The sequence below is a fragment of the Oryctolagus cuniculus genome, chromosome 12 (assembly GCF_051225735.1).
Source record: "Oryctolagus cuniculus isolate XC-2025 breed Fujian yellow rabbit chromosome 12, ASM5122573v1, whole genome shotgun sequence".
Taxonomy (NCBI): domain Eukaryota; kingdom Metazoa; phylum Chordata; class Mammalia; order Lagomorpha; family Leporidae; genus Oryctolagus; species Oryctolagus cuniculus.
Genome location: NC_142878.1, coordinates 20,105,922 through 20,133,897, shown reverse-complemented (window position 1 = coordinate 20,133,897; position 27,976 = coordinate 20,105,922). Strand labels below are relative to the sequence as shown.

The 27,976-nt window shown below is 47.2% G+C and overlaps 1 protein-coding gene across 17 annotated transcripts in view; it reads left to right on the top strand.

Moving 5' to 3' along the window:
- The window catches only part of TMEM260 (transmembrane protein 260), a 62,634-nt gene extending 38,980 nt beyond the window's left edge, over positions 1–23,654 (top strand). For 6 of the 17 annotated variants that reach the window (XM_051822917.3, XM_008269705.5, XM_089309667.1 and 3 more), the window contains 9 exons: positions 683–766; positions 4,126–4,240; positions 6,164–6,333; positions 8,317–8,488; positions 10,674–10,822; positions 14,885–15,061; positions 17,060–17,113; positions 18,789–18,879; positions 22,547–23,654. In XM_051822917.3, coding sequence (XP_051678877.3) covers positions 683–766; positions 4,126–4,240; positions 6,164–6,333; positions 8,317–8,488; positions 10,674–10,822; positions 14,885–15,061; positions 17,060–17,113; positions 18,789–18,879; positions 22,547–22,801 — 1,267 coding nt within the window. In that variant the 3' untranslated portion in view covers positions 22,802–23,654. Of the gene's footprint in view, positions 1–682; positions 767–4,125; positions 4,241–6,163; positions 6,334–8,316; positions 8,489–10,673; positions 10,823–13,086; positions 13,262–14,884; positions 15,062–17,059; positions 17,114–17,489; positions 17,595–18,788; positions 18,880–20,683; positions 21,684–22,507 lie in introns of those variants that run through there. The other 11 variants (XM_089309664.1, XM_051822918.3, XR_016217780.1 and 8 more) reach the window with 10 other exon arrangements.
- Positions 23,655–27,976: the final 4,322 nt, after the last annotated feature.

The following is a 27,976-nucleotide window of genomic DNA, read 5'->3' as shown; positions in this document are numbered from 1 at the left end:
GAGATGATGTGAAAAGCCTTTGCTTTTTAGAAAATCAGAGGCAGCTGGGGTAGCGGGTATTTTAGCACCCAGCACCTGAAAAATGCATCCTAGTTAATTGGAGAATTTAGTTTAATTATAGGGGGAAAAGAAGAATGCATTTCCCTGGCATAGCTTAAACATTTTCTGAACCAAACAATATAGAAGACAAGGAAAACTTTTAAGGAAGAAGATAACCCAGAAAATAATGCTGGGAGATCACGTCTCTTGCCTTTGTTTTCTTCATGATTGGATCTCCAGAAAACTACTTGAATGAAATTTAGTTTTCAGTTGCTGAATCGCTAGAGACCATGTCTGCATTGCCAACAGAGGAAAGTTCAAAAACCCATTTCAGACAACTTCTTATCAAGCCAATAATCAGGGACATCTTCCACAGTGTACTAGTGTCAGAGCACAGAAAAATTATTTGTCCTGATCCTATCCCAAATTATATGTGTTTGATAATTGGAAAACATTTCAGAACAGTTTAACTCTTTCTGTGGTACTTCTGAATTTTGAAGGAGACAAAATTTTAAAACGTGACCCAACCCCTAAAATTGTTCAGTGCATAGTCAGATATATTCCACGAAGATTTTGTTTGGAATTAACCAAGTTTGTTTTCTGCCATCAATAAGCTGGGTTGGTTGGTTTGTCTGTTTTACAGTTCTCAAGTAACAAATATGAAGGCTGAACTCTCATTCAACATCCAAGCCCTTGCAGTTTGGGCAAATATAAGTTTACTAAGAAAGTAAGTATCATAATTCCTTTTTCTGTGATTTTTCCCATTTTCATACACGGAATTAATCTTTTCAATACATCATTGAAGAACATATATTGTTTTATATTCTAAATAAATGATTCTCCTAACAACTTCTATTAAGATAAGTGCACATTGGCCAGCGCCGCGGCTCAATAGGCTAATCCTCCACCTGCGGCGCCGGCACACTGGATTCTAGTCCCGGTCGGGGTGCCGGATTCTGTCCCAGTTGCCCCTCTTCCAGGCCAGCTCCCTGCTATGGCCTGGGAGTGCAGTGGAGGATGGCCCAAGTCTTTGGGCCCTGCACCCACATGGGAGACCAGGAGAGCACCTGGCTCCTGGCTTCAGATCAGCGTGGTGCGCCTGCCACAGCAGCCATTGGAGGGTGAACCAACGGCAAAGGAAGACCTTTCTCTCTGTCTCTCTCTCTCACTGTCCACTCTGCCTGTCCAAAAAAAAAAAAAAAAAAGATAAGTGTATATTACTTTTTCTTCCTACAAAAAGTGATTCTAAAAAAATGAATAGTATATTTTAGTCTAAAGGGACAACTCAGGGTGGGTGTTGTGGCATAGCCAAACGAGTTAAGCTACCACCTGAGATGCCAGCATCCCATACAAGTGCTGTTTCAAGTGCTGGCTCCTCCATTTCCAACCCAGCTCCCTGCTGATTTACCTGGGGAGGCAGTAGAAGATGACCCAAGTGTTTAGGCCCCTGGGAGGCCTGGACGGAGTTCCAGGCTCCTGCCTTTGGCCTGGCCTAACCCTGGTCATTGTGGCCATTTAGGGAGTGAACCAAGCAGATGGAAGATCTTTCTCTCTCCCCCACTCTCTCTCTGCCATGCTGCCTTTCAAATAAATAAATAAATGTTTTTTTAAAAGGCAACTCATTTGATAAACTTGTGATTTTATCATCCTTTACTACAGCCAATTATAAATGGTTGATTTGGAAAAGAAAGACAATTTAAATTCCCCTGATGGGCTGGCTCCGCCGCTCACTAGGCTAATCCTCCGCCTTGCGGTGCCGGCACACCGGGTTCTAGTCCCGGTCAGGGCGCCGGATTCTGTCCCGGTTGCCCCTCTTCCAGGCCAGCTCTCTGCTGTGGCCAGGGAGTGCAGTGGAGGATGGCCCAAGTGCTTGGGCCCTGCACCCCATGGGAGACCAGGAGAAGTACCTGGCTCCTGCCATCGGATCAGCGCGGTGCACTGGCCACAGCGCGGTGGCCATTGGAGGGTGAACCAATGGCAAAGGAAGACCTTCCTCTCTGTCTCTCTCTCTCTCTTTCACTGTCCACTCTGCCTGTCCAAAAAAAAAAAAAAAAAAAATCCCCTGATGACAAAAGAAAGCGTAAACATTTGCATTATTAACCTCTACTAATTTTTAACAGCATTTATTTATTTTAAAGGCAGAGCAACAATGAGAGAGGGAAACACACACACACACACTACACACGCATACAGATAGTCCATTTGCTGCTTTGCAGACCCAAATGGCCACAACAGGCAGGAGCTGGGCCAGGTGAAAACTAGAAGCCAAGCAACTCTATCTGGGTCTCCCACATGGGTGACAGGGAGTGAACCAGCAGATGGAAGATCTGACAGGGGCCCAAGCACTTTGGCCATTATCCCCTGCCTTCCAAGGCATAAAAGCAGGGAGCTGGACTGGAAGTACACTAGCTGGAACTTGAACCATCCCTCCAGCATGGAATGCCAGCATTGGAAGGGGACAGCTTAACACACTGCACCACAATACTGGCCTCTAACATCCATTAATATTTTAGTCATTTACTTTCCAGTCTGTTGAATGCATGTATAAGATGCCTTCAAAAAGTTAATGGAAAATTCATATTATGAAAAAACTGAATGAATATTAAAGTTTTTATCCCAAAATAAGCTTATATTTTTAAAAAAAGTGGTATTAATTTGAGGAACAGGCAGAGAGAGAGAAAGAAAGCAACATTATATGTTTATTTATATATATGTATATATAGAAATGTATAATATATAATATATAAAAATATATTTTATATATATATATATAAAGAAACTCCAGTCTGCTAGTTCATTCCCCAGATACGTGCAGTGGTGGCGGGAGGGGGCAAAGGCAGGAGCAGGAACTTAATCCAGGGCTCCTGTGTGGTGGCAGGAACCCAGTTACTTGAGCCATCACTGCTGCCTCAAAGGTTGCATTAGCAGGACGCTGAAGTCCGGAGCCAGAGGCAGAAGTGAACCAGGCACTCAGATCCGGGCCACAGGCGTCTTAAGAGCAGCTTAACCACTAGGCTAAATGTGTACCCCCAAACCCATCTTTTTTTTTTTTTTTTTTAAGATTTATTATTGGAAGGGCAGAGTTACAGAGAGAGAAGGAGATGGGGAGAGAGAGATCTTCCATCTGCTGGTTCAGTTCCCAAATGGCCGCAAGGACTGGAGCTGGGCCAATCTGAAGTCAGGAGCCAGGAGCTTCCTCCAGGTCTCTCAGGTGGGTGCAGGGGCCCCAGGCACATCAGCAGGGAGCTGAATCAGAAGTGAAGTAAGTGGGACATGAACTGGCACCCATATGGGATGCCAGCACTGAAGGTGACAGCTTTACCTGCTAAGCCACAGTGCTGCCCCCCCCACCTATCTTTTTTTTTTTTTTTTTTTTTTAAGATTTATTTGTTTATTTGAAAGGAGAGATAGTGAGGTCTTCCATCCACTGGTTCACTCTCAAATGGTCACAGTGGCTAGAGCTGGGCTGATCCAAACCAGGAGCGAGGAGCTTCATCTGGGTCTCCCATGCAGGTGCAGGGACCCAAGCACTTGAGCCGTCCTCCGCTGCTTTTCCTGGCAATGAGCAGGGAGCTGGATCAGCAGTGGAGCAATTGAAACTTGAAGCAGCACCCATATGGGATGTGGCACTGCAGGTGGTGGCCTTACCCACTAAGCCACAGCGCCCACAGCGCCGGCCCCAGATAAACTTTTTTCAAAAGATGGTACTGATACACATTTTCATTCTACTACATCCCTACCTAACAAAGAGATGTGTTTTAAAACATTTTGAGCATGAAAACATTGTTTTGAGTACTTCTTAAATTTAACAAAATTGATAGTTTGTATTTCTTCTGTGAATTTTAACTTTGTATCCTTTGCTGCATAGTTCCAAGTTGTCTATAGTATATAATTCAAACTCATTACTGTATTTGGTTATCTGTTTTAATTCAGATTTTTAAAATGGAGATCCTTCTTTATTCTTGGTTGAAAATGGGATGGTTTGTGGTTCTGAACATTTTTCCCTACAATTTAAGGCTATGTAATATTGTTGATATTCATACATCTAAATAATTTTGGATCTGTTTTTATTTTTTATTTTTGTAGGGACAAACAGACTCCATCAGTAGTATGGCTTTTTACTGGAATGCTTTGCATTTATTCATTGTTCTTTGCTTGGAGGGCAAATTTAGATATTTCAAAGCCACTTTTCATGGGTGTGGTAAGTTTTGCTTAAATCTCCCCTTTTCCCAGGAAGTTCATGAAGACTGTATGCATTTGTCTTTCATGATCCCTGTAGAAGTACAAATTATTTCAGGCATAGTTAATATTTTGTATACTGTTGGGACAGGTGTTAGCACAGTGGTTAAGCTGCTGCTTGGGGCACCTGTGTCTGGTATTAGAGTGCCTGGGTTAGAGTGTTGACTCTGCTCTCCAGTCCATTTTCTTGTTAATATGTCCCTAGAGGCAACAGATAATGGCTCAAATACTTGGGTCCCTGCCATCCATGCAGGAGACCTGGATTGAGTTTGTGGCTGCTGACTTTCACCTGCCTTGGCCCAGACTCTTGCAGGCATTTGAGGAGTAAGCCAACAGATGGAAGTTATCGCTCTCTCTCCCTCTTTCTCTTTCTCTCTGTCTCTTCCTTTCATATAAATTAAGTAAATGAGTAAATAAATTTTAAAAAGTTAAAACTATCAATCTATTAAGGCTGAAGGCTCTTTTTAGGGAAAAAAATACATTGTTAACATAGTTAAATAAAAAATAAATATAGACTTAAGTTGGTCATTGTGTTTGTGGAGGGATGTGTACACATGTTTACAGTTATTGCTACAACTATATTTCTTCAGGATTTAAAAAAAAAATAGCTACCTTTTTATTGATATTGCACTACAGTTCCAGCTTCCTACTAATCTGCATCCCCGGGAAGCAGATGATGGCTCAAGTAGTTGGGTCCCTGCCACCCGCATGGGGCACCCAGATGGAGTCCCCACTGCAGGCGTTTGGGGAATCAGCAGATGAGAGCACTTTCTATCTCTGCCACTCAAATAAATAAATAGAATATAGACAACTCTTCTCTGACAGCTGGAACTAACTGTGTGTGGGGTTAAAGAGTGCCTCCCTTGATTGCCTGAGTTTTGGATCACTTGAGAAACTAGATAAGCCATTTTACTGGGTGAGGGAGTTACCTTTATTGCTAATAATGCTGAGATCAGAGAATGTGGCTTCTATGTGGGCCAAGGGACCTCCTTACACTGTGTCCTAGAATGGACACACACCCGTGAGCCACGGGCAGTGCTGCACAGGGCCGGCCTCTCCCCACCTCATCCCCAGCCTCTGGTGCCATTGGGACAGACTGTCCCTAGACAGGTGCTTTCTGGGGACAGTCCACTTCCCAGAGACAGAAAGAGGAGGAGCTCTGTGCAGGCCCAGGCCCAGCTCCCAGCTCACCAGTTAGATCAGTGTCCCCTAAGAAGAGTGAGAGAGGCCAGGACGGTTCTACTTAGGGAGCGCCTGAGTGAAACAAAGCCTTTCTCCACTTCCTGCACCCTGCCTCCTGGTGGAGTTCCAGATGAAGGCCGGAGTGTGTGGATCCAAAGAGGGAACCGCGGGCATCAAACTCGAAAGGAGGAATGTGTAAAGATGGAGCACTGAAGGGACCCGACACTGGGATGGGGGAGTCCGTGAACGAGCCTCAGTTGACAAACAGAACAACTCGGTGTATGCAGTGTGCTCTGCGATTATTTATTTATTTGGAAGGCAGGGTTACAGAGAGGGGGTGGCAGAGGCAGAGAGAGAGAAAGATCTTTCATCTGCGGTTCACTCCTCAAGCGGCCAAAACAGCCTGGGCTGGGCCAGGCCAAAGCCATGATCTAGGAGCTTCTTCTGGATCTCCCAAGTGGGTGCGGGGGCCCAAGCACTTGGGCCATCTTCTACTGCTTTCCCAGGCACATCAGTAGAGAGCCGAATTGGAAGTAGAGCGGCTGGGACTCGAACCGGCTCCCCTATGGGATGTCAGCGCTGCAAGTGGCAGTTTTGCCCGCTGTGCCACAGTGTTGGCCTCTGCAGTGTATTTTAAAAACATACAAGTACCTGAGCGCTTGCACAGTCACCTGGACCTGCTGTTTACCCGGCTCTTTCGCAGGTGGAACGGTTCTGGATGCAGAGCAATGCAGTGGTGGCCGTCCTCGCTGGCGTCGGCTTGGCTGCCCTTGTGTCTGAGAGTAGCCGGGTGCTCAACAGCAGTGGGCTGCAGTGTCTGGAATGGCTCTCCGCCACCCTTTTTGTGGTTTACCAAATATATTGTAATTACAGGTAACGCGTGGTTATTCTTATCTAAAAATAAGCACACAAGCCAGGAACATTTGGACATTGAGATATCCTAGAACTTTCATTTTTATCTTCCGCTGGTTTTCAAGACTCAGAGTTGATGCAGTTTAATGAAGGCAGATGTTCTGAACTTTGGGGTGTTAAACCCCGTGACCCAGAGTCTGCGCAGCTGATGTGTGTTTTTGGGCCATGGCAAGCAGGGGTCTGGATGGTGCATGCAGAGTGTGTACTTACTTGTGGAGAACCCCAGAAGTACTTTGTAGAACCTGGAGTACATGTGAATTTCCACAATTCAAAGATCGCTTAGATGGAGGAGAAAGAGATTTGGGGGTTTGTATGTGCCTTAAAATAATTTACTGTATGCTTCAAAGATTTCATCCTTTGAGTAATACTTGTTCCTGGTCCAGATTACCCCATAGTAGTGAATGCCGATTATTTTTAAAGGAATTTTAATATCATAGGATATTAAATAATATCATAAATGTGATAAATAATATATTTAATATCATAGGACTTAATTTTCTTAAGTCTCCTATGATATTGGTATCATATGTATTTTTCAAAATCTGCCTAATGGCTATTAAAGTAGACATCTCAGTGTAGCAGAAGACGTGTGAGTCTTAGATGTCAGCCCGTTTATTTCAAAACAGCAATATGGTGTGCACGTCACCCAAGTGGAAGAGTGAGTCCTGTGCAAGTTTGTTGCCATGGAATCTGCCTGGCATTGTTTTAAACGATTGTGCTTTCCTCCTTCAACTTGACTTTACAGACTTTACAGGGTCCTCTGTAATGCCGAGGCCGTGGGGGGAGCCCTTGTTAGGTGACGGCTGAGTTGCCAGGAGTCCCCATGTCACAGCACAGCTGCATCACCAGCTCAGGAAGCATTCACCGGGCCCCCGCGTGTTGCTTGCCCTTTTTTTTTTTTCCAAATCCCAGTCTTCCTGTTTGTTGGTTCGCTAGAGCAGTCCAGTTTCAACACCAAGGACGCTTCCACAGCATGAGTTTTCCCCCTGCATCCGTCCGGGAACCTTGGGAGTAGGCAGCAGTGATTGCCGCACTGATGACAAAGGCGGGGGTGAAACTCTGTTCCTGCAAGTGTCTGTCTGCTTTGTGACACTCGCCCAGCGATTCCACTTGAGGCATCGTTTCTCAGCTCCATCTGCTGTGACGGACCTGATAGCAACAGGCAGGGCACTGCTTGTCCCCATTGTCTGATGCTTTTACTTCTCCCATAGTCTTTTTCCTTTTTCCCAGAAAGCTCTTAGAAGTCGTGCCACTGTTTCTTTGAAGTATGAAAGTCCCTTCCTTCTTGAAAAGAGCTGCACTGCTGCTGTTGGCAGTAGCAAATGATGTCTGGAGAGAAGTACACATCTCAAAAAACCCTATCCCCCAAGCTCCCCGCTTCTCCGTCTCATTCCCTTGTGAGGCGAGCCCAAGAAGCCTGCAGGTCGTGGAAGCATCACATCACCCTCTGCGTGCGAGAGTCATACAGATGCCCTAACAGGACGCCAGACATTGGCAGATCTCCCTTTCCATTTCTGGAAGTTCCTTTGGAGTAAATGGAGTTAACATGAAATTACTTTAAATCACAAAGGGAATCTGAAAACCTAGTTTGAAGACTGAAATTGGCTTGTTTTTAGTAGGGAGGAAAGGACCTCTTTGTGAGCACTGATTTCCCTTCTATGGACAGGATTGTAAATTCCAGAAGTGAGGCAGCCCACTGATAATTGCACAGTCTCCCCACCCCCACCCCGCCCGACACACACATACCTTTTTGTTTTTGTTTTTTATCAGATGGTAGCATTCTTTTCAAATATAGGCCTCCTGTTAGAGGATATAAATTAGAATGCTTTGGAACACTGAATGTAGATTGTGTGGTGGGACAGGGATGGCACGGAACATAAGTCTAGTGTTAATTAAAACTGTCAGAGTGTTACTGTTTTAATTTTTTAAATCCTTTTTATTTAGCATTTGTGACCAAAGGACCAACTATGTGGTTGATAAATTTGCAAAGAACCTTCTGGCCTCCATGCCTCGTGATGCAATTCTCTTACTGAGAGGGGACCTGCCTGGGAATTCGCTTCGTTACATGCATTACTGTGAGGGCCTCAGGCCAGATCTCTCCTTAGTGGACCAGGAAGTGAGTACATGAACAACGAGCTTGGAGCAGAGCAGCCACTCGAAAACATGTTGTTGTTGTTGTTGTTTTAACTGTGTTATTTTTTTTTTAGCAGTGAATGGTTCTCATTTTTGTAATCATTGTTAGGTAGGATATATGTCACATTCTTTTATTTATTGTAATAGTGAGTTGCTTCTTTTTCATCGAAACTGAATGCTTCAAGAATTAACATGTTTCATGCTAAGTTCAAATAATATTGTAGGTCTCTAGTTCATATAAAATCCATGAACATGCTTATTATGTTGTAGATTTTTGTTTTCATTTAGTCAGTTCATCCATTCAAATTAAAACTGCCCACTGCTCCAGGGATTACAGTAAATTAAGTTGAATATAAATGATACTATGGATAAGTAAACATTTCACTCAAAATGGAAATAATCACAACTACACAATAGAATTTTTATATAAACTTTGTTAGTCCTATGACAGTATGTTAGGAGGGTACTTAAGAAATTTTCAGGGCTGTTGAAATAATTTTCTGGAACTAAAGAACTAGATTTAGACTGTAGGATTTATTATTTAAATCTTACGTAAAAGGGAAAACAAATCTATCTCTAGTGTTTTTAGAGCAGTCATCAGGAAAAAGGAAATTCTTAATCTTGAAAGAGTATTATGATTAGTTCAGTTGAGCAAATTATTAGGCACAATACTTATTAATAAACTGCAATGAATTAAAGATTAAGCAGAATTTTTGGAGGAAACTAAACAGATTTGCGAATACTCTATAGGGAAATTTGCACATCACACATATTTTTATGAGCAGTTTGCTTTTTTATCATGTGCACAGGTTGACTAATTTGATCTTCAGGCTAGCTTCTGAAAACACTAGGTTATGTGTTGAGAACGTGATATCACCCCATGATTTTAAATACTACTTAGAATGGCAGGACTACGGCTGAGAAGCATGGATTTCAAAGTGAATTAGACCTAAATTCAAGTCCTCATTCTGTCACTTCCTGGATGTGTAACATGGGCCTAAGGATTTTCCCTCTCAGAGCGTCTGTTTGCTTGGAAATAAAATGGAAGTCATTAATATGTAAGTCAGAGTGCTTCTCAGCACAAGAAACAGGACAGCTGAGAGTAGCTTCAGCTATGGAATTTTTATTTAAAGTTGTGTTTATTTAATTTGAAAGTCAGAGTTACAAAGAAGAGAGGGAGAGACAGAGCTCTTCCATCCACTTTCACCCTCCGGATGGCCTCAACCACCAAGGCTGGGCCAGGCTGGATCCAGGAGCCAGGAGCCAGGAGCTTCTTCTGGGTCTCCCAGATGGGTGCAGGGTCCCAAGGACTTGGGCCATCTTCCACTGCTTTCCCAGACACATCAGCAGGGAGCTAGATTGGAAGTGGAGCAGCCAGGACTCGAACAAGTGCTCACATGGATGCTGGTGTCACAGGCAAGGGCTTTACCTGCTACGCCACAACACTGGCCCCCAACAATGGAATTTTTCTCATATAACCAGTAGTCTGGAAATGAGAGATTTTAGGATTGATCCACAGTACTTCAATGAAGTCAGTGCTCAGGACAGCTTTGTCTGGCTCCTCTTGACGTGGTGCTCACAATCACAAGATGAATGCCCGGTTCCAAACATCACATCCTAAGGCAGAACAAGGTGCTTCTTCTGGAATTTCTCTTTGTCTCTCTGTCTCTCTGTCTCTCCCTCTCCCTCTCCCTCTCTCCCTCTCTCCCTCTCTCCCTCTCTCCCTCTCTCCCTCTCTCCCTCTCTCCCTCTCTCCCTCTCCCTCTCTCCCTCCTTCCCTCCATGTCCCTCATAATATGTGCCCCTGGGGCCCCAGCAGGCCTCTCCTCGGGCGCCACTGGAGTGATGCTTATGCTGGCCGTGAAAGCTGAGTATGTGTCGTCCAGGTGCTGGATGGAGGACGCCCTTCTGGGTAGTGAGATGCATGGAGGTGATGTGAAGCCAGGTGCTGATGTGACTGGCAATGGACATTTCTTAAGACAATAGAAACAAAGTTGAGGTCATTCAAAGAATAGCCAGGCACACACACCTCAACTGTGCTTATGGTTTTCGGCTGTGTGTGTGCTGAGTGAGCGTCTTCAGATCCTAGAACCTTTGCATTGCATTTGATGCACTTGGTTGTTTTCAGAACTCTATTAAACTATGCCGCCCCCTGCGATTTTTGGCAGATGATGACTTACGAGTGGTATTTACCCAAGATGGCAGAGCACTTGCCAGGTGTCCGCTTTCCTGGGAACCGGTGGAATCCTGTGGAAGGAATGTTGCCTAATGGAATGGTCACATTTAATCTTTATCATTTTCTCGAAATAAACAAACAGTAAGCATTCTTTTCATATAATAGCTTTTCTAAACTCTTAAGCTTTTCTAAAATTGTTTCTGTAGCAGCTGTGCCTCATCGAAAAGACCAATTTTCTACACCTATTTCCCTGTCACCAGTGAGATTATCTTTGTAATTAAATTGAATATCTGTGCATAAATGAGGCCAGGCAGAAATAAATGTTATTGTTCTGGGTAAAGGAAAAAATAGACAGATTAGCAAGAACAGCAAATAAGATCTTAGTACAATTCAGAGAAATTGGAGATGTGCCTGCCTACTTGAAATCATTGCAGGTGGATCGCAAGCAATTATAGTTTCCCCCTGATCAGCACCATGGCCTCCTTTTAAGTGTAAAGCAAATGTTTTCAGGAATAATCACTATATAAAAATAGCTTAAGGATTTTTTTTTAGAAAGGATAAGATTTTTATAAATAAGAAAAACACCTACAGTTTATGCTGGCTGAGATAAAAATATGAGAATTGTGAATTTTGTACTTGAGATCCTAAATTATTCCAAGTTAAGGCCAAGAATAAGTACCTTCAGTGGTCTAGTGTTGAATGTTTCTCTGTCCGTGAAATGGTTGGGATTGTCCAGACCTTGCAGAAGAAAATTTTACTTCATAGTTTCTTTATTCTTAAAAAAAGGACTTCGGAAAGTCTTTATAAATCTTCCCCCTTGCTGAGGACTTAGTGATGCAGTAGTCCTGGTGTTGAGAGCCTGTGTTTACCGTGGCCCATGGAATAATGTGAAGGTGATGGGTAGAAATATGCTGTAAGAGTGACATTTAATTAGTCTATTCTGGAATAAAATATTAGGAACCTTAACCTACACACATTGGCATTCTTGTGAATTTTATTTAATTCAGTCCTCCAAATATTTTTTGAATGTCTGCTATATTACAGCTGGATTAGGCCCTAGAAATAAAAGATGAATGAGATTCAGCTCCAGATTAAGGAAGACCACAAGGCAGTGGATACGCGCATAGCTCCGACCAAGTAACCACAGTGAGATGAGATCAGTTCAGTACTGTGGCGCCTTCTAAGGAGCCAGGCAAAGACTCCATGCATCTACTGAGTGCCTGAGTGGCAGTGTCAGCCGAGTGTTCTGGGCACCTGGATGAGGAATCCATTAGCACTGCCTGAGAGCATTTCTTTTTTCTTTTTTTCTTTTTTCTTTTTTTTTTTTTTTTTTTGACAGGCAGAGTGGACAGAGAGAGAGAGAGAGAGACAGAGAGGAAGGTCTTCCTTTGCCATTGGTTCACCCTCCAATGGCTGCCGCGGCCAGCAGGCTGCAGCCGGCGCACCGCGCTGATCCGATGGCAGGAGCCAGGTGCTTTTCCTGGTCTCCCATGGGGTGCAGGGCCCAAGCACTTGGGCCATCCTCCACTGCACTCCCTGGCCATAGCAGAGAGCTGGCCTGGAAGAGGGGCAACCGGGATAGAATCCGGCGCCCCGACCGGGATTAGAACCTGGGGTGCTGGCGCCGCAAGGTGGAGGATTAGCCTAGTGAGCCGCGGCGCCGGCTGAGAGCATTTCTTTATGCTTGTGTTTCAGAAGGTGGATGGCTGATGTGTTCCATGATCAATATTAGGGAAATACTGTGTGTTCGCTGGGATATCCCACAGATACTGCGGGAAAGTGTGAAGACCATCAGTGTCATCTGTCTCCAGGACATCCACCATTAACGTGCTGATAGGCTTTGTTGGATTCCGTTCATTTGTAACATGAGTTATTGTTATGATTTATACGTACACACGCATGTGTTTATACACGTGCTGCATTTTAGGTCGCTGGGCTATCTTGTTTTCTGACCAGTTTTTTTCCACTGAATATCACATCATGAGCATTCACCATGTAAACAATAAAATGATGTCATCACTATTATTTTGGGGCTGTTATAATACTCATGAAATACATAATAATTGAATGAACATTCTATGTTTTTGGAAAGTTTTGTTTCTGGACAATTGCTGTTGTAATAGAACAGGGTGATGAGCACTATGGCCTACAAAACATTTTTGACCAGCAAAGATCTCAGCATAAATATTGGTTTTTGGTGTTAGTTTTTAAGATAGGCTTTTTTAAATTTTAAGAAGTAGTATGTGTCCACTATAAAATAAGGAATCTTTTTTTAAAAAGATTTTATTGGGGCTGGCACTGTGGTGTAGCAGATAAAGCTGCCACCTGCAGTGCCAGCGTCCCATATGGGTGCCGGTTTGAGACCGGCTGCTCCACTTCTGATCCAACTCTCTACTATGGCCCAGGAAAGCAGTGGAAGATGGCCGAAGTTCTTGGGCCCCTGCACCTGCGTGGAAGACCCAGAGGAAGCTCCTGGCTCCTGGCTTCGGATCAGTACAGCTCCAGCCATTGTGGCCAATTGGGAAATGAACGGACGGATAGAAGACCTCTCTCTCTCTCTCTCTCTCTCTGCCTCTCCTTCTCTCTCTGTGTAACTCTCACAAATAAATCTTGAAAATTAAAAAATAAAAAGATTTCATTTACTTACTGATTTTAAAAGCAGAATTACAGAAAGGGAGCGACAGAGAGAGAGAGAGATCTTCCATCTGCTGGCTGGGCCAAGCCAAAGCCAGGAGCATGGAACTCCATCCAGGTCTCCCATATGGGTGGCAGGGACCCAAGCACTTGAGCCATCATCTGCTGCACCCCAGGATGCATTAGCAGGAACTCAAACTGGCACCCATATAAGATGCTGTCATCCCAAGGAGTAGCTTAACCTGCTGGGCCATAGCACCTGCCCTTCAGTTACCATTTCTTCTGAACCAAGCTTCCTTAAACTATTTCTACTAATAATTTTTTAGTATTTGAAGGTCCTATGAATTATTCTAATCTAATTAATTTTATTCAGAAGATATGAAAAGACTTAAAAAATGTGGAAAATAGAATTAAAAGAATCAGTTTATTTTGGTTCTAAAAATGTTTGAAAGCCATGCATAGTTTTTTCATTGTTCACATTTTCCATGACTTTTTCTTTTTCACTTTTTTTTTAAGATTTACTTTATTTATTTGAAAGGTACAGTTACTGAAATAGAGAGAAAGGTCTTCCATCCGCTGGGTCACCCCCCAGATGACTACATCAGCCAGGGCTCAGCAGGGATGGAGCCAGGAGCCAGGAGCTTCTTCCGGGTCTCTCACATAGGTGCAGGGGCCCAAGCACTTGGGTCATCCTCCGCTGCTTTCCCAGGCACACGAGCAGGGATCTTGATCTGAAGTGGAGCAGCGGGACTGCTGTGGGACCTCTGGCCTCACAGGCAGCGGCTTAACCTGCTGCACCACAGCCCTGACGTCTCCATGAGCTTTTTGAAGACCTCTTGTGTACGTGGATTTCAAAGTGTTTGCACCAAGTTAGGCTTCTTTAATTACGCTTTCCACAAACCTGCAAGTACCCCTGTGTGTTAATGTATGAGACATAACCGCAGCAGTTTTTTATGACATTTGTCACTAAGTGATTTCTTGTAACATGGGGAATTTTTATTTTTTTTAAAGATTTATTTATTTATTTGAAAGTCAGTCACACAGAGAAGGAGAGGCAGAGAGAGAGAGGGGTCTTCCATTCCACTGTTTCACTTCCTAGTTGGCCGCAACTGCTGGAGCTGAGCTGATCCGAAGCCAGGAGCCAGGAGCTTCCTCCAGGTCTCCCACACAGGTGCAGGGGCCTAAGGACTTGAGCCATCTACTGCTTTCCCAGGCCACAGCAGAGAGCTGGATCAGAAGTGGAGCAGCCGGGACTTGAACTGGCGCCCGTATGGGATCCCAGCACTGCAGGCGACAGTTTTACCTGCTACGCTACAGTGCCGGCCACAGTAGGGTTTTTTCCATCTAAGTGTGTTTGCTTCCCTTCAACCCCTAAAAATAACCTTTTTCTTCTAAGATAAATTTCACGTAGTTTATTATAGAAATATTTAAATAAACCAGAATGTTTGCAGATGGCTTAATGGTCACCAAGATTTGAGTAAAAAAAAAATTGACCTTTCATGAATTATATCTTTAACAATTAGAACTTTCAGCTAAAAAATACATCCTTTGTTTTTCTGTTTCCAATAGAAAAGAAACGTTTGTCTGCATAGGAATTCATGAAGGTGACCCAACCTGGAAGAAGAAGTATTCCCTTTGGCCATGGGGGTCCTGCGACAAATTAGTCCCTTCAGATATTGTGTTCAACCCAGAGGAATGGATCAAACTCACGCGGAATCTCTACAACTGGACGGAAGAATACGGGCGGTATGAACAGCCGTTGTATTTTTAAGCGGTCACAGTAACAGTGATGTGTTCCTAAAGAAAGCACGCCATTGTGAGATGCCTCTTGATCTTGCTGTGTTTTTCATTAATTAATATTGTTATTTGCTGCCCACAGAGTATCATACAGCAGGTGCAGAAAGAGCGTGTCTTTCTTGTCCTCCTGCTTACAGAACAGCAGGGCCATGGAGGGACAGGAGGCTGTGGATGGGTGGGTCCCACAGTGCTTAAGATGGGGTGGGGGGCATCTTCCACTTCTTGGCCTTTTAGTGCTCTCCCACCCACTGGCCTGTGTCTCATGACCCTGACCATAGATGGACAAGATTCATCAACTGCACTTGAGCTTTGACAGGCACTCTGTTCCACGGGCATAGGCCTGTCAGATTTTCTCCAGGAATGGCGGGTACCTTCTCTACAGGGAAGAATGAGATCTTATAACTCTTAAAAACTACTTATGTATTTGTTTTATCAGTTTATTTATTTATTTAGAAGGCAGATGATAGGAGAGAAAGTTCTTCCATCTTCTGGTTCACTCCCCAAACAGCTGCAACAGCCGGGGCTGGGCCAGGAGCCAGGAGCTTCTTCCAGGTCTCCCACGTGGGTGGCAGGGGCCCAAGCACTTGGGCCATCTTCCGCTGCCTTCCCAAGTGCATTAGCAGGGAGCTGGATTGGAAGCAGAGCAGCCAGGACTTGGACCTGCGTTTGGCGTCAACCTGACTATGTTGTTTGGGGCATTATTAGTCTTCCTTCAAGTACCTCTTCAAAGAATTCACTCCCTCCCATATGGAAAATGAGTCACCATCTAAAGAAATTGCCCTCATTACCGATTTTTTAAATTATGAATCACTTAAAGATTATTTGACAACAGCAGGTGAGGCCGCCTAAGCAAGTGTCGTAGGTTTCTGAGCCTGTGTGAGCAAGTGGGCCTCATTGCTGTGTGGCAGCCAGGGGTAGGTTCCCAGGTCTACACATGGCACCCTATGACCGTCAGCCCAGGGAACGGCATAGGTGTCAGACAGCTGGCAGTGCCACACACACGCAGCATTGTTCAGTGTCTTTATTCTGTAAAAATGGACGTAGAAGAGCAATTTCCGGTTATGAGAAGGAGCCATCAGCACGTGGCTTGGCCCGTGTTTGAGCAGCATGCTGGCTGCGGCCGGGTGATCCAGCTCCAGGCTCATCTGCTTGCCTTGCAGCGCTTTCACTCCAAGCTGTGTCCGTAGAGTGGCCCACGCCCCGCTTCTGCACTGTTGCCGTCTGATGGCTCTTCGGGGCGGCTGGCTCCCCAGGTGCCTGCAGCCTCTTCCCCTTGACTCTGCCTTTGCTCCCTTGAGGCATTTGGGGCTCATTACTTTTTTTTATTTTTTTATTTTTATTTATTTATTTTTATTTTTATTTATTTATTTATTTTTTGACAGACAGAGTGGACAGTGAGAGAGAGAGACAGAGAGAAAGGTCTTCCTTTGCCGTTGGTTCACCCTCCAATGGCCGCCGCGGCCGGCGCGCTGCGGCCGGCGCGCTGCGGCCGGCGCACCGCGCTGATCCAATGGCAGGAGCCAGGAGCCAGGTGCTTTTCCTGGTCTTCCATGGGGTACAGGGCCCAAGCACTTGGGCCATCCTCCACTGCACTCCCTGGCCACAGCAGAGAGCTGGCCTGGAAGAGGGGCAACCGGGACAGAATCCGGCGCCCCAACCGGGACTAGAACCCTGTGTGCCGGCGCCGCTAGGCGGAGGATTAGCCTAGTGAGCCGCGGCGCCGGCCAAGGGGCTCATTACTGAGACCAAGGGCACAAATGTCCCAAGCCCCCAAATTCCTTAGAACTGAAACTTTTGGGGAGAATAAGCATACCAGTTTGGTCACTGTTAGCACTTCAAGACCCAGCCCGTTTTGTTGGCCTTGTCAGATCACAAAACTGATTCTTAACGTGTCCGTAACAACCAACACAGCTGACGGCAGATGTTCCTGTTGTCTTGGAACTGCAGGTTTGCTGCGTCTTCGTGGGAGTCTGTGGCCAATGAAGAGATGTGGCAAGCCAGGTGACTAGTTTGCTTGTTTGTGTTTGCAGTCTGATTTTAACAGGCCGGAGAGGTAGACTGTGGCACTGCCCATACTGGGAGCAGAGGTGAGGGGTGACCATCAATGCAACATTCATGAGCAGTTGTTACGGGTGAATCATCATCCTCATCTGTGATCAAATCACCTCATTTCCACCTCAAAAAGAGTTGTGAAGAGGTTACTGTTGCCTGCACTTGTTTGAAACTGGCCGGAAGTGCCAGGTTCCTTGTCTGCAGTGACGGGCTGCAGGCCTCCCATCACCCCCTCGCTGCTGGCCTTTCCTGCCCTGACCAGACGAGAGTGAGTCTCGGGCTGAGCTCAGGGGGGTGATTACTGCCCTGCCTCCATTTGTAACAGGCCGCGTTTCCAACCCTGACAGCAGTGCCCCGGCCCTGTCGTGGGCATGTGACTGTAACCCAGTTCCTCGGATGGGGCAGACAGACGTGTGAAACAGAGCGGAAGGTTAGTGTGGTGCGTCTACACTGTCCTCCTGTTGATAGAGCAGGGCCACGCTGTGCTGGGTGCAAGGTTTCACAGTGACACCCTGGCTTCTTTGGGTTATTGTCATTATTTTAAAATAATTGAGATGGCTAGCATTAACACATTGTAACCTAAATATTAACATTGAGCCCTAAAAAGTACAGAGAGGGTCACTTTGTACCTTCAGTGAAAATGTGCCTGCGCCCCCTGAGTGCCGGGAACTGTGCACCAAGCATTAAGCTGTGCTACAAAAGACTTACGTAAGTTTAAAGGGATTTTGAAGAAATTGTCAAGAAATACAACTGCAAAATAAGATTACAAAAAAATCAATACTTTTGGGCAATTGTGTTTTCAATAAAGAAAAATGAGTTATTTATAGGTCTAGTTACAGGGACAAATATTTGCTTCAAAGAGCTGATCCAAGGTGTGTGAGAGTACTTCCAGGAGTTCACGGAAAATGGAATTAAATGATGCTTATCCTGGTGCAGGAAATTTTGAAAATTCAGGCACAGTTTGTTCAAAATATTCAATTTCCATGGAGTTTTCTTAGACCCCCCCCCCGATGTGCTTGGCTTTCAATATCTTTTGCGCCAGAATAAACCCCGCTTTCCAGTTCTGTCTTTGCATAGGCTTTTTGAGTCACCCTCGTACCGTGCATCTGTGCAGTTTTTGCTGTGATCAGACACGGCAGAGCTGGGAAGGAAGCACGCGAGAGACGCAGCAGGCCGTTACTGGGGCGGGCATGGATGGACAGCCGGGACAAGTGCGTGCAGTCAGAGAGCCTGGCCCCTGTAAGAACTGGCCACACGTGACACGAGCCACCGTGGTGGGCGCCTTCAGGGCTGTGCTGAGAAACCCCGCCAGTCTCCCCTCCCTGGCTACTCCCGCATCACAGCAGCGTGCTTGGGGAGGAAGACCGGCCTAGGAGAGTGCTGGAAACGCAGGCTCTTCTCCGGGTGCCACTCAGTCAGTGTGACTGCAGGGTCTCGCTGAGGGCGGCAGGTGGCCTTGCTGTTGGTTCAGAGTGAACATGTGTGGATCCAAGAGCCTTCGAGGTAGTGCAGTGCAGGGCTTTGAACGGTGCAGGCCCATGGGGGCGCCTGGGAGAGGTAGCCCTGCATGTGCATTTGTGGTTCCGATGTCAGTGACGGCTCCCCGCCCCCTTCCCCTCCCCAGGATGAAAACGCCGTTCTTCATCTTCGACCTGGCCGAAAGTGCTAACCTGCCTGCAGACGTGAAAGCCCGACTCTACACTCACGCATACAACGTACGCAGACTGACGCGGGAGATAGGTTTGGGGGAGAGCGCGCCTGTCAGTCACACAATCATTAGAGCTCTTGCTCTTGCGTCTCCCGCTTACCTGGGCCATTATGAAGCAGCCTCAGAGGCAAGCGCTCAGCAGTATCACGGTGTCTGAAGGGCACGACCGTGGTCCCCTCCCAAAGATGCCTGTGTCCTAATCCCCAGAACCCAGGGGCGTGCTGCCTGGCATGGCCAGGGCGCTGCGCAGACGTCATCAAGTGACAGCTCTGGGGATGGGCGAGGTCCTGGGTCATCCAGAGGGACACAGCGCAATCACGAGGTTTCTTGTAAGGGAGGCAGAGGCAGGGAAGGGACTGAAGACACCGCACTGCTGGCCCTCAGGACGGGGGAAGGGGCCAGGAGCTAAGGAGTGCAGGCGGAAGCCCATTCTCCCTGGGGCCAATCTGGGGGCTCTCGCCAGCCGAGGTGCAGGAGAATGCCTTGTGTTCGAGGGCACTGTGTCTCTGGTGGTTTCCGGCAGTGCAGCAGCAGCAGGACACGAATAGCTCACCTGCTGTGCAAAAGCCGGTCCTGGTCCCGGGCTGGGGCTGGGAGAGAGTCCCTGAGTAAAGACAGAGGGTCGCAGAGAGTGACCGTGGCCCCTGGGAGCCGAATGGACCTGCAGGAGACGAGGCCCGCGGGAGCACAAACGTAAGCAAGCTCTGGCTGCCCACGCTTGCGGCGCCGCAGAGCTCGTCTCGGAGTCAGCTCTCTGGGAAACAGCCCAGGCCTCGGCATCTCTGGATCTGCGCAGCCAGGGCCTTGGGGGCCCAGTGGATTCAAATAGCTTGGTGCCCAGGCCGTCTGACCAGCAGCCCACGGCGCATGCATGCATTCACAGAGCGTTCCTCAGGCACCTAGTCCTTTCCAAGTCTGCACTGGGGGCCGTCAGGCCTCGCCCTGTTCCCGAAAGGTGTCAGGCTAGCGAGGTTAAGTCCCCCTCCCAGGCCGGTCTCGGAAGTGCCTGAGAGGCCTGAAGAGGTGCTGCGGGTCAGAGAGCTGGACAAGGGCAAGCTATGGGGGAAGGGGTGCGGGGCAGTGGGCGATGCACTGGGGCTCCTCTCGAAAGATCAGAAGGAGCTGGCCAGAGCCATGGGGCAGGGGCAGCGACGGGGGCAGGGAGCCCACCAGGAGGAAGCCACAGGCACTAGGGCAGAGCCCAGCGAGGTGACCCTCTCAGGGAGGCAGCACCCTGGCTGGCTGGCAGGAGGCCCTGGGCCACGCCCACTCTGCCATTCCTTGTAAACGCCCAGCACCTCACCTTTCCAGCTCTTGACTTTTTTTCCTTCAAAATGTGGACTGTGACCTTCCCACAGTTCTCACGGCCCGCTCCCATCAGATCCGTCCATCTCTAATACCCTATGGTTCTATGGAAAGTAGGCGGGACTTCCTGGGGAGAAGCCTGAGGCTTAACAATGACTCCAGCTTCTCATCAGTGACCCCACCCATGGTCAGTCTTCCCTACTGAAGCCAGCTCATGGCTTGTGTCCCTGGGGGCCAGCAGGCTGCCTTCACATACATCCTCGGGAGTGGGACAGTGTTTATGGGAGAAGTGAGGCCAGTTACCTGGCGGGTCAACATGAATCCGCCTCCAGCACTGGTTCTGCAGGAAAGTTTTTGTTAGGCAGAGAGGGTGGTTTTGTAACTGCCCACGATACCCTGCTCTGTAGTTTATACGGAACGTTCAGTTCAGGTGTGGTGGGGGAACAGGGAGGAGCCAGGTCCATAGGAATGAGTTGCATAAATCGGCGGTCTCCCCTAATCCACAGAAGACAGCCCACTGAGACTAATGTCCTAGTCACACACAGGAGGAGCCGTGACTGCACACAATGAGCGAAGGGACTGGCGGCTTCGGTTTCGGCACATGCAGGAGGCCGTCCCAAGCGGTTGAGACAAGGGAGGTGTGTTGGTCCCGCATGGCTGGGGGGCTAGGGGAGTCTGAGCGAGCCGTGGGGAGCGCCCCTCACAGTGCCCAGGCCCCTCTTCTGAAAGCCCAGCGGTTCCTAGAGCCCACTCTGCGCTGGGCGGCCTGTCCTGCACGTCCCTCACTCCTCCGTGGAGGAAGGCTTGGGATGAGCAGCTGATAGAGAAAGGAGCAGAGAGCAGCAGGGTGGAGACGCTTGGAGTGCTTCACACCAGACGAGTAAGCGGCTAGCAGGCCGGCTGAGGGGCGTCGCCGGGCCGTGTGGGCACTGTCTCCTAGGTTAGAAGAAGAAAGGAAGGCTGCTCAAGACTGGGGGTTCTCCTACACCGAAGCCACCACGCAGGGACTGTGGAACTTCCCACAGGCGCGCTGTTTTAAAACAGTCCCACGTGTGTCTGCTGTGGAGCTGGAGTTGCGGACCTAGGAGCCTGGGTCCCTGCGGGCAACACCACGTTGTCAGTGCCAGGCTCACTCGGCATCACCAGCTCCCGGAGCAGTCCACTTCCTGCTGCGTGCCCCAGGAGCCTGCCAGGAAGCCCTGGGCACCAGCCCCACCTCGGCCATCTCGGAGAAGGCAGTGGAAAAGCCAGATAAGCGAGTGTGCTGTCCCACTCTGCGGATTCACTCCTGCCACTCTGTCCGTTCACATTTTGATATGCTTCCTCTGGAAAATTAAGTATCCAAAATTCTAGCTCTATCCAATTAATGCCATCTCTGGATGTTGAGAAACAAAATCCTGCTTCCCGTGGGCACCGCTGTAACTGTCAGGATTGTAAATTGCAGGCTACTGGGAGGATTTTTTTTTTTTTTGAGATTGATTTATTTATTTGAAAGTCAGTTACACAGAGAGAGGAGAGGCAGAGAGAGAGAGAGAGAGAGAGAGAGACAGGTCTTCCATCCAATGGTTCACTTCCCAGTTGGCCGCAACGGCCAGAGCTGCACTGATCCGGAGCCAGGAGCCTCTTCTGGGTCTCCCACGCGGGTACAGGGGCCCAAGGACTTGGGCCATCTTCCACTGCTTTCCCAGGCCATAGCAGAGAGCTGGATCAGAAGAGGATCAGCCAGGACTATAACCGGTGCCCATATGGGATGCTGGCGCTTCAGGCCAAGGCATTAACTCACTGTGCCACGGCGCTGGCCCCCAGGAGGATTTTAAATACCCCTCTTCCAGCGTGTCTCCAAAATGCCAGTACGCCCGACCTACGGGACCATTGTCATTGGTGATGTTTTTAACGCACAGTGGAACTTAGGTAAATAAGGTGGGGGCAACATGTCCGTTCCTTCAAGTTCTTTTTCCACGCAGTCTCCCAAAGAAAACTGTTTCCCCTCCAGCAGCTGAGTTTAGAGTTCAGCCCCCTGCCTGTGGAGTAATAGGTTTCCGGGAAGGAGACCCGAATCCCTCTCCCAGCTCCTCTTGGGGGAGAGCACCTCGTCCTGCGCAGCGTGTCCCGAGGCCCCCTCGCCAGCGCAGGCCGCGGAAGCGGTTTGCGGGGAAGCTGCTTGCCTCCTGCCACTGGCCTAGGTACGGCGACGGCCCCGCATGTCTGCATGGCCTGCCTGGCAACGCTGAGGTTTCTACTGTAGGCTTCTCTGTGTTGTTTTTTTCTTCTTCTTTTTTTCTCTTGTGTTATTAGTTCCTCTGTGTTTTCTGGTTTTCTATTAAAAAAAGGGCTAACGCCGGCACACCGACGTCTGTGCTGTCTTGCAGCTGTACAAGGAGCTCGTGTACTCACAGAAGGCACACCCAGTGAACTGGCACAAGAACTACGCCCTCGCCTGCGAGCGCCGGCTGCGCCTGGCGGGGCGGGACGCAGACCCCGAAGCTCTGCTGTCTGAAACCATCAGGCACTTCCACCTGTACGCCCAGAAAGCGCGGGATGACCCGCAGCGAGCCGACATTTTAGGTGCTCTGAAGCACCTACGCAAAGAACTGCGAAGTCTGAGAAATAGGAAAACTGCCTGAGACAGCAGAATTATGAAAATCCTGGCCAGCGCTCAGCATCCGGAATTCTGGAGTCCGGAACTCTCCTGCCAAGCTGAGAAACTGTACATCAGAAAATCAAACACCGAGTCGTCCCCCAGACCAAATAACGTGGTACAGGCAGTGCTGTTTATCGGGGGTGTCTCATGACAGATGTACTGTGTATGCAAAATTCTGGTTACCCCATCTTACCAAGTGAGCATTTCAGTAGAAGCTTCCGGAAAATCTTCCTGCTTCCACAGTCCTTCCTTCACCCAGTGACGGTGCTTGTGAGATTCGGGAAAGGAACAAATGCTCGGCGTCCGCCCAAGATCCCACCTGTGCCTCCTGTCACGGCCTTGCTCATTGGTGGTGGTTTTAGAGGAGAAATTCTGAAAGCTGCGAGTGCAAGACCAAAGACATGTTTGGATTCCTGAAAGTGAAATAATTTTTTTTGAGAGAATGAATGTTATGCTTCCAGTTGGAGTATATTGTTTTAAAAGTAACTGTGGTTGTCACATTATCTCACACCTGAAGCTAAGTACCAAGTGGATGATGTTTTGGGAAAAAAAAATAGTTGGGGTTTTATTGTCTTAGCTAGTTCTCTGAAGTCACTGGAAAGAAAAGCTAATTTGCTGTTTGCTGATTTTACTTGCAGAAGCTGATTGGCGAGTAAAAAGATTTTGTATTTAATTCATTTTATATTTATGTTTCACTTCTGTCTGGACTATAGATGTAGGCCTAATAATTAGTAGGCTCCTGCTAGCAAAAATGGGGAAAAAAAAAAGGTGGGGGGGGGGAGGCAGGGATTGGGGGGAATGGGGACATGGTTCAATAAATTCATTTCTGTTACAAACATCTTTTATACATATGACTGAAGAGAACACGGTAAGAAATGCAAATCATAGTTCTTTATTTTATTATGACAGTTAATTAATAGCAACCTGTTTTAATGAATAAAGTCACTCAGAGCCCTTCAGCACTTCCTAAGTAGAGGCCAGAACCGGTGGGGATTCTGTCCCACCCAATTGTGAGGCTCCTAGACTCTAAGCACTGTAGAGGCCCTGTATAGAAATGCTCACTAATGAAGGGGGAGGGCTAGGAGCTTGTCTGCCTTCCGCAAGAAAAGGCCCCTTACCAGGAGCAGTCACAGTTCCGTGGCATTGTGCTAGCAAAAGGGGCTGATCAAAGGTCTCCCGTGGAGCTTGCATGGTTCCCTTTCATACCACGACCATAATTAAAACCACTAATTCTCTTTTAAAATGCTGCAGGATGCCATGTAGGCATCTGTCTGGAGTGTCCTTTGTGATGTCATAAGCTGTTAAGGACCAGTGCCGAGGGCTTTGAGCGAAATGCCAGTCATGAAGGTGCTTCCAGACAAGGGTGCCTCGAGAAGCCTGACAGGGCCTTGACTGCACAATTCGGGCTGAATTTGCCCCTTGTCAGCTGCCAGTAAATAAATCTCAAAGGGGGAAAAGCTGAAGTTTCATTACCTGATCCGGGGGGCTTTGTTGGTTTTGGCATCACACAGGGGAAGCTCTTGCCCCTCCATTCTCTGGATTTGAAGATGTCCATTGGAGCCTGCAGCGCCTGGACAGGGTTCAGAGCGGAACCTTTTGAAGAGTGTCAATAGTGGTAACAGTTCAGCTGTTAGGAAGACAAATAGATGGAGGAGCTCATTAATCCGCTTTTGGCTCTCGGTGCCTTTTGCCCTTTTATCACAGCCTTATTAGGCTTCTACTCATCTTGAACCAGAAAAAAATGAATTGAAGTTGTTGAGGACTAATTGGCAAAGACTTTTAATCATGGGCCAAGAACTTTCACTGACTTGAAAGTAACTTCTCCACAGGGAAGAGCCGAAAACCTGGTTTACCTTAAAACAAAAACCTGTTGGAGTCCAGCGCGGTGTAAAAATTTAAGGAAGCATTGATAAATTGTCTAAGTTTATCCATTTGCAAGAAAGCGTGGTAAGATGATGACTGCATTTTTCTACGAAAACCACAGTAAAATCTAAACATTGCTTCAAAGTGCATCACTTCCTTGGTTCAGAAAAGAGGTGGTGTGCTTACAAGAGACGGTCATGTGTGTCGTCGCTGAACGTCCACTCGGTGGTTGAGGAACCTTTTTAACTTCCTAATTTCCTATGTAGTCTTAATGACAACAAACGAAGGCGCCTCTTTCAGAATCTCTGCCCTTTAATTTCGTGTCTGATCCACGGAGCTGCACACCTGTCTGAATATGTTCTCTACACTGATTATTGTCAAGTGATAGGTAGATTACCCCGTGTTTGTGCAACAAAGACTTTGGGTCCCCCTCTCTTTGAGAAAGCAATAATATGATGGCCCAGAGTAGATGCGGTCATCATCATGTAAATTTAGAAAAGTCGGTAAATGAAAAATAAAATAAATGTAAGTGGGGCTGAGATGGAGGCACGCTGGGCTTCATTCCCAGGGCAGCCCCACTACAGAATCCTTTCTGTGTGTGAGGTTGAGCAAGCTGCTCGCTTGTCCTTTCTCCCTCTCCTTGGCACAAACACCGTCAGATCTCACAAGAGGGGTTCCTTTCGTCTCACCTCCCGACGTGGAAGAGGTGAGGTCTCCTGCAGGATTTGGCCGGCATTCTCCTTGCAGGGTCCCTGGAGTCCCACGGGTTGGCAGGATGACAGGAACCCCACTAGGCGAACTTCTGCCGGGACTTTGGCCTGAGGAGCAAGTGGAAGCCAGCAGAACTGTCTGCCTCTCCACACGCTGCTGTGTCCCGCTGCCCTGGCAGGAGGGCGAGGGGAGAGCGGGCGGTGGCTCGCGTCACCTGACAAACGCGGGCGCATGTCCCTTCCCTCCGATGGGACTGTGCGTGGGTCTCCAAGTTGACTTCCTCTTTCTCCGCCCCTCCCTCTCCCTCGCCCCTCTCCCCTCTCCCCTCCTTCTCCCCCCTCTCCCTCTCCCCTCCCTCCCTCCCTCTCTCCCTCCTTCTGTCTCTCTCCCTCCCTCCCTCTCTTTCCTTCCATCCTTTTTTAAGTTTTGCTGTGTTACTCAAATGCAGCCAAAATAGAACCAATTTCTACTGTACTATTCTGAGAACTTCCAATAGAAATTGTGGAACTTTTTTCCTGCCTGTATTCTTAGTGTTTTCTGATGATAGAACCATGAAATTTAACCTTTGTGGTATTTAAATAAAGCCCATTTTGAGTGCTAGGGTTATTTTTTGATCCCCCGCTAATATCCTTTAAGTCATCAAGCTAGGCTATGAAGAGTTGCTTTTTCTAAATTTATATTTTAAAAGTTAAACATTGGGAGTCCTTAATCACAGTTTCCATCAATATCCCTCAGAATTCAAAATGTTAATGCTTAATGGAAGAAAATTTTAATACCAAAGGTTGGGGGAAAATTTAATCTTGCTACAGCAAATCCTTCTGCTCTGCTTGTTTCTGCTGTATTTTACCAGTGCCCCCCAGCATAGGATGTTACTTAACATTTGTTCTTCTAACTGGCTGCAAGTCCTACGTATGGTTAAGTGAAGAAGACGGCAGCAGCCCAGAAAGAAATTCACACGATTTTGGTCATTCTCACATTTCGTTGTGGATGCAAAGCCATTCTAATGCTTGCACTCACAAACAAATCAGTGACGCTTTCAGGGATTCTGGGACCATCTAAAGGCCAAGGGCTTGGCACAGCATTAGAGAGCAAACAAGGAGCGAAAGCTTTCGCAGCGATCATATCCAATGAAGACGTCATCGTCAGGCCCCTCCGAAGGTCTGTTTGATTTGGATCACGGTGCATAGTATTTTTTTTAAAGCCCCAGGAATAGTGCCGTGTGCTTACCTGGAAATGGGAACATCTCTTGCAAAAGGATTTTAGCAGGAAAGGAAGTCTGATTGCTCTTCTCCAATGTGCCACATATGTTTGGTGGAAACTGTGCTGGACTGATTAGCTCATATCATCCTGGAGAGGAGAAGGCGGTAATGATGGCGGGAAGGAAAGATAGAGGTTCCAAAATTGTAAGTGTGAGATCAGCAGTTATGCACCCAGCAGTGGGGCTCTTTGGTTCCCACAAATCCAAAGTGTTGTGGGCGAGGGTTAATGTACAGTAATGTGTATATGGTGGTGACACTAGAAAAGTTGATTAGGTTGAGAACGTTTTGAGGTAAAGGTCAAGAACACAAAGGCAGATAATTGGGTCATCCTGTCCCTGTAATCCACAGAGCAACCAAGATGTCCTGAATCTTTATTGTAGAGAATTGCCAGTAGAAGAGGAGAATGATGTCAAATTAAGGTGAAATAAGAGATAACTGGAAATAAGCCAGAGCTAAGATTTAACCTTTTCATGGACCTTTGCCTTAAATGCTTAGAATCTGTTAGAATTCTAAGTAGTATCAGGGGAATATAAAAGAACCAGTGCATGGAAATAGAGTACAGTCTTTGTCTTGGTAAATTCATTACGCAGTATATATTACAGTAAATGGAGATTGTCCTTTTTTTTTTTTTTAAGATTATTTGCCTGAAATGTAGAGTGACAGAGAAAGAGGGAGAGGAGAGGGAGAGACAGACAGATCTTCCATCCATTGGTTCACTCCCCAGATGCTACAACAGCTGGGGCTAGCCCAGGCCAAAGCCAGGAGCCAGGAACTCTGTGTGGATCTCCCAAGTGGGTGGCAGGAGCCCAAACACCTCAGCCATCATCTGCTGCCTCCCAGAGTGCACGTACGCAGGCAGCTGGATTGGAAGCAGAGGCAGCCTCAATCCTGGGGGCTCTAGTCTGGGGTGTGGGGATCCCGGGAGGCAACTTAGCCTGCTATACCACACACACCCCTTTTTAAAAAAATCAGTCATCTGTGTAAAGGGATTTTCCTCCGCTAAATGAAATATTCTCTTCCACGTTTGAGCCTTCAATACCTGTGGTCATTACTCCTATGCAAACGTGTGTATGACTAAAATCAAAAGGGGGACAATGCTTGGGAAATTAGACCCAGTGCCCTGCTCCCTGGTTGAGTCTCCCATTCGCCGGACCCTCAAGTGTCATTTGAGACATAGAATTCCCTGTGATAGCCCTGGCATGCTGAGACTTGGATCAAGAAACTGCAGTAGTGGACCTGTCGGAGGGTTTTTTTGAAGAGAAGATAAAAGATTCAAGGCCTAGAATCTTCTTACAGTGTCTTCCCTCATAATCGGTTTTAAAAAT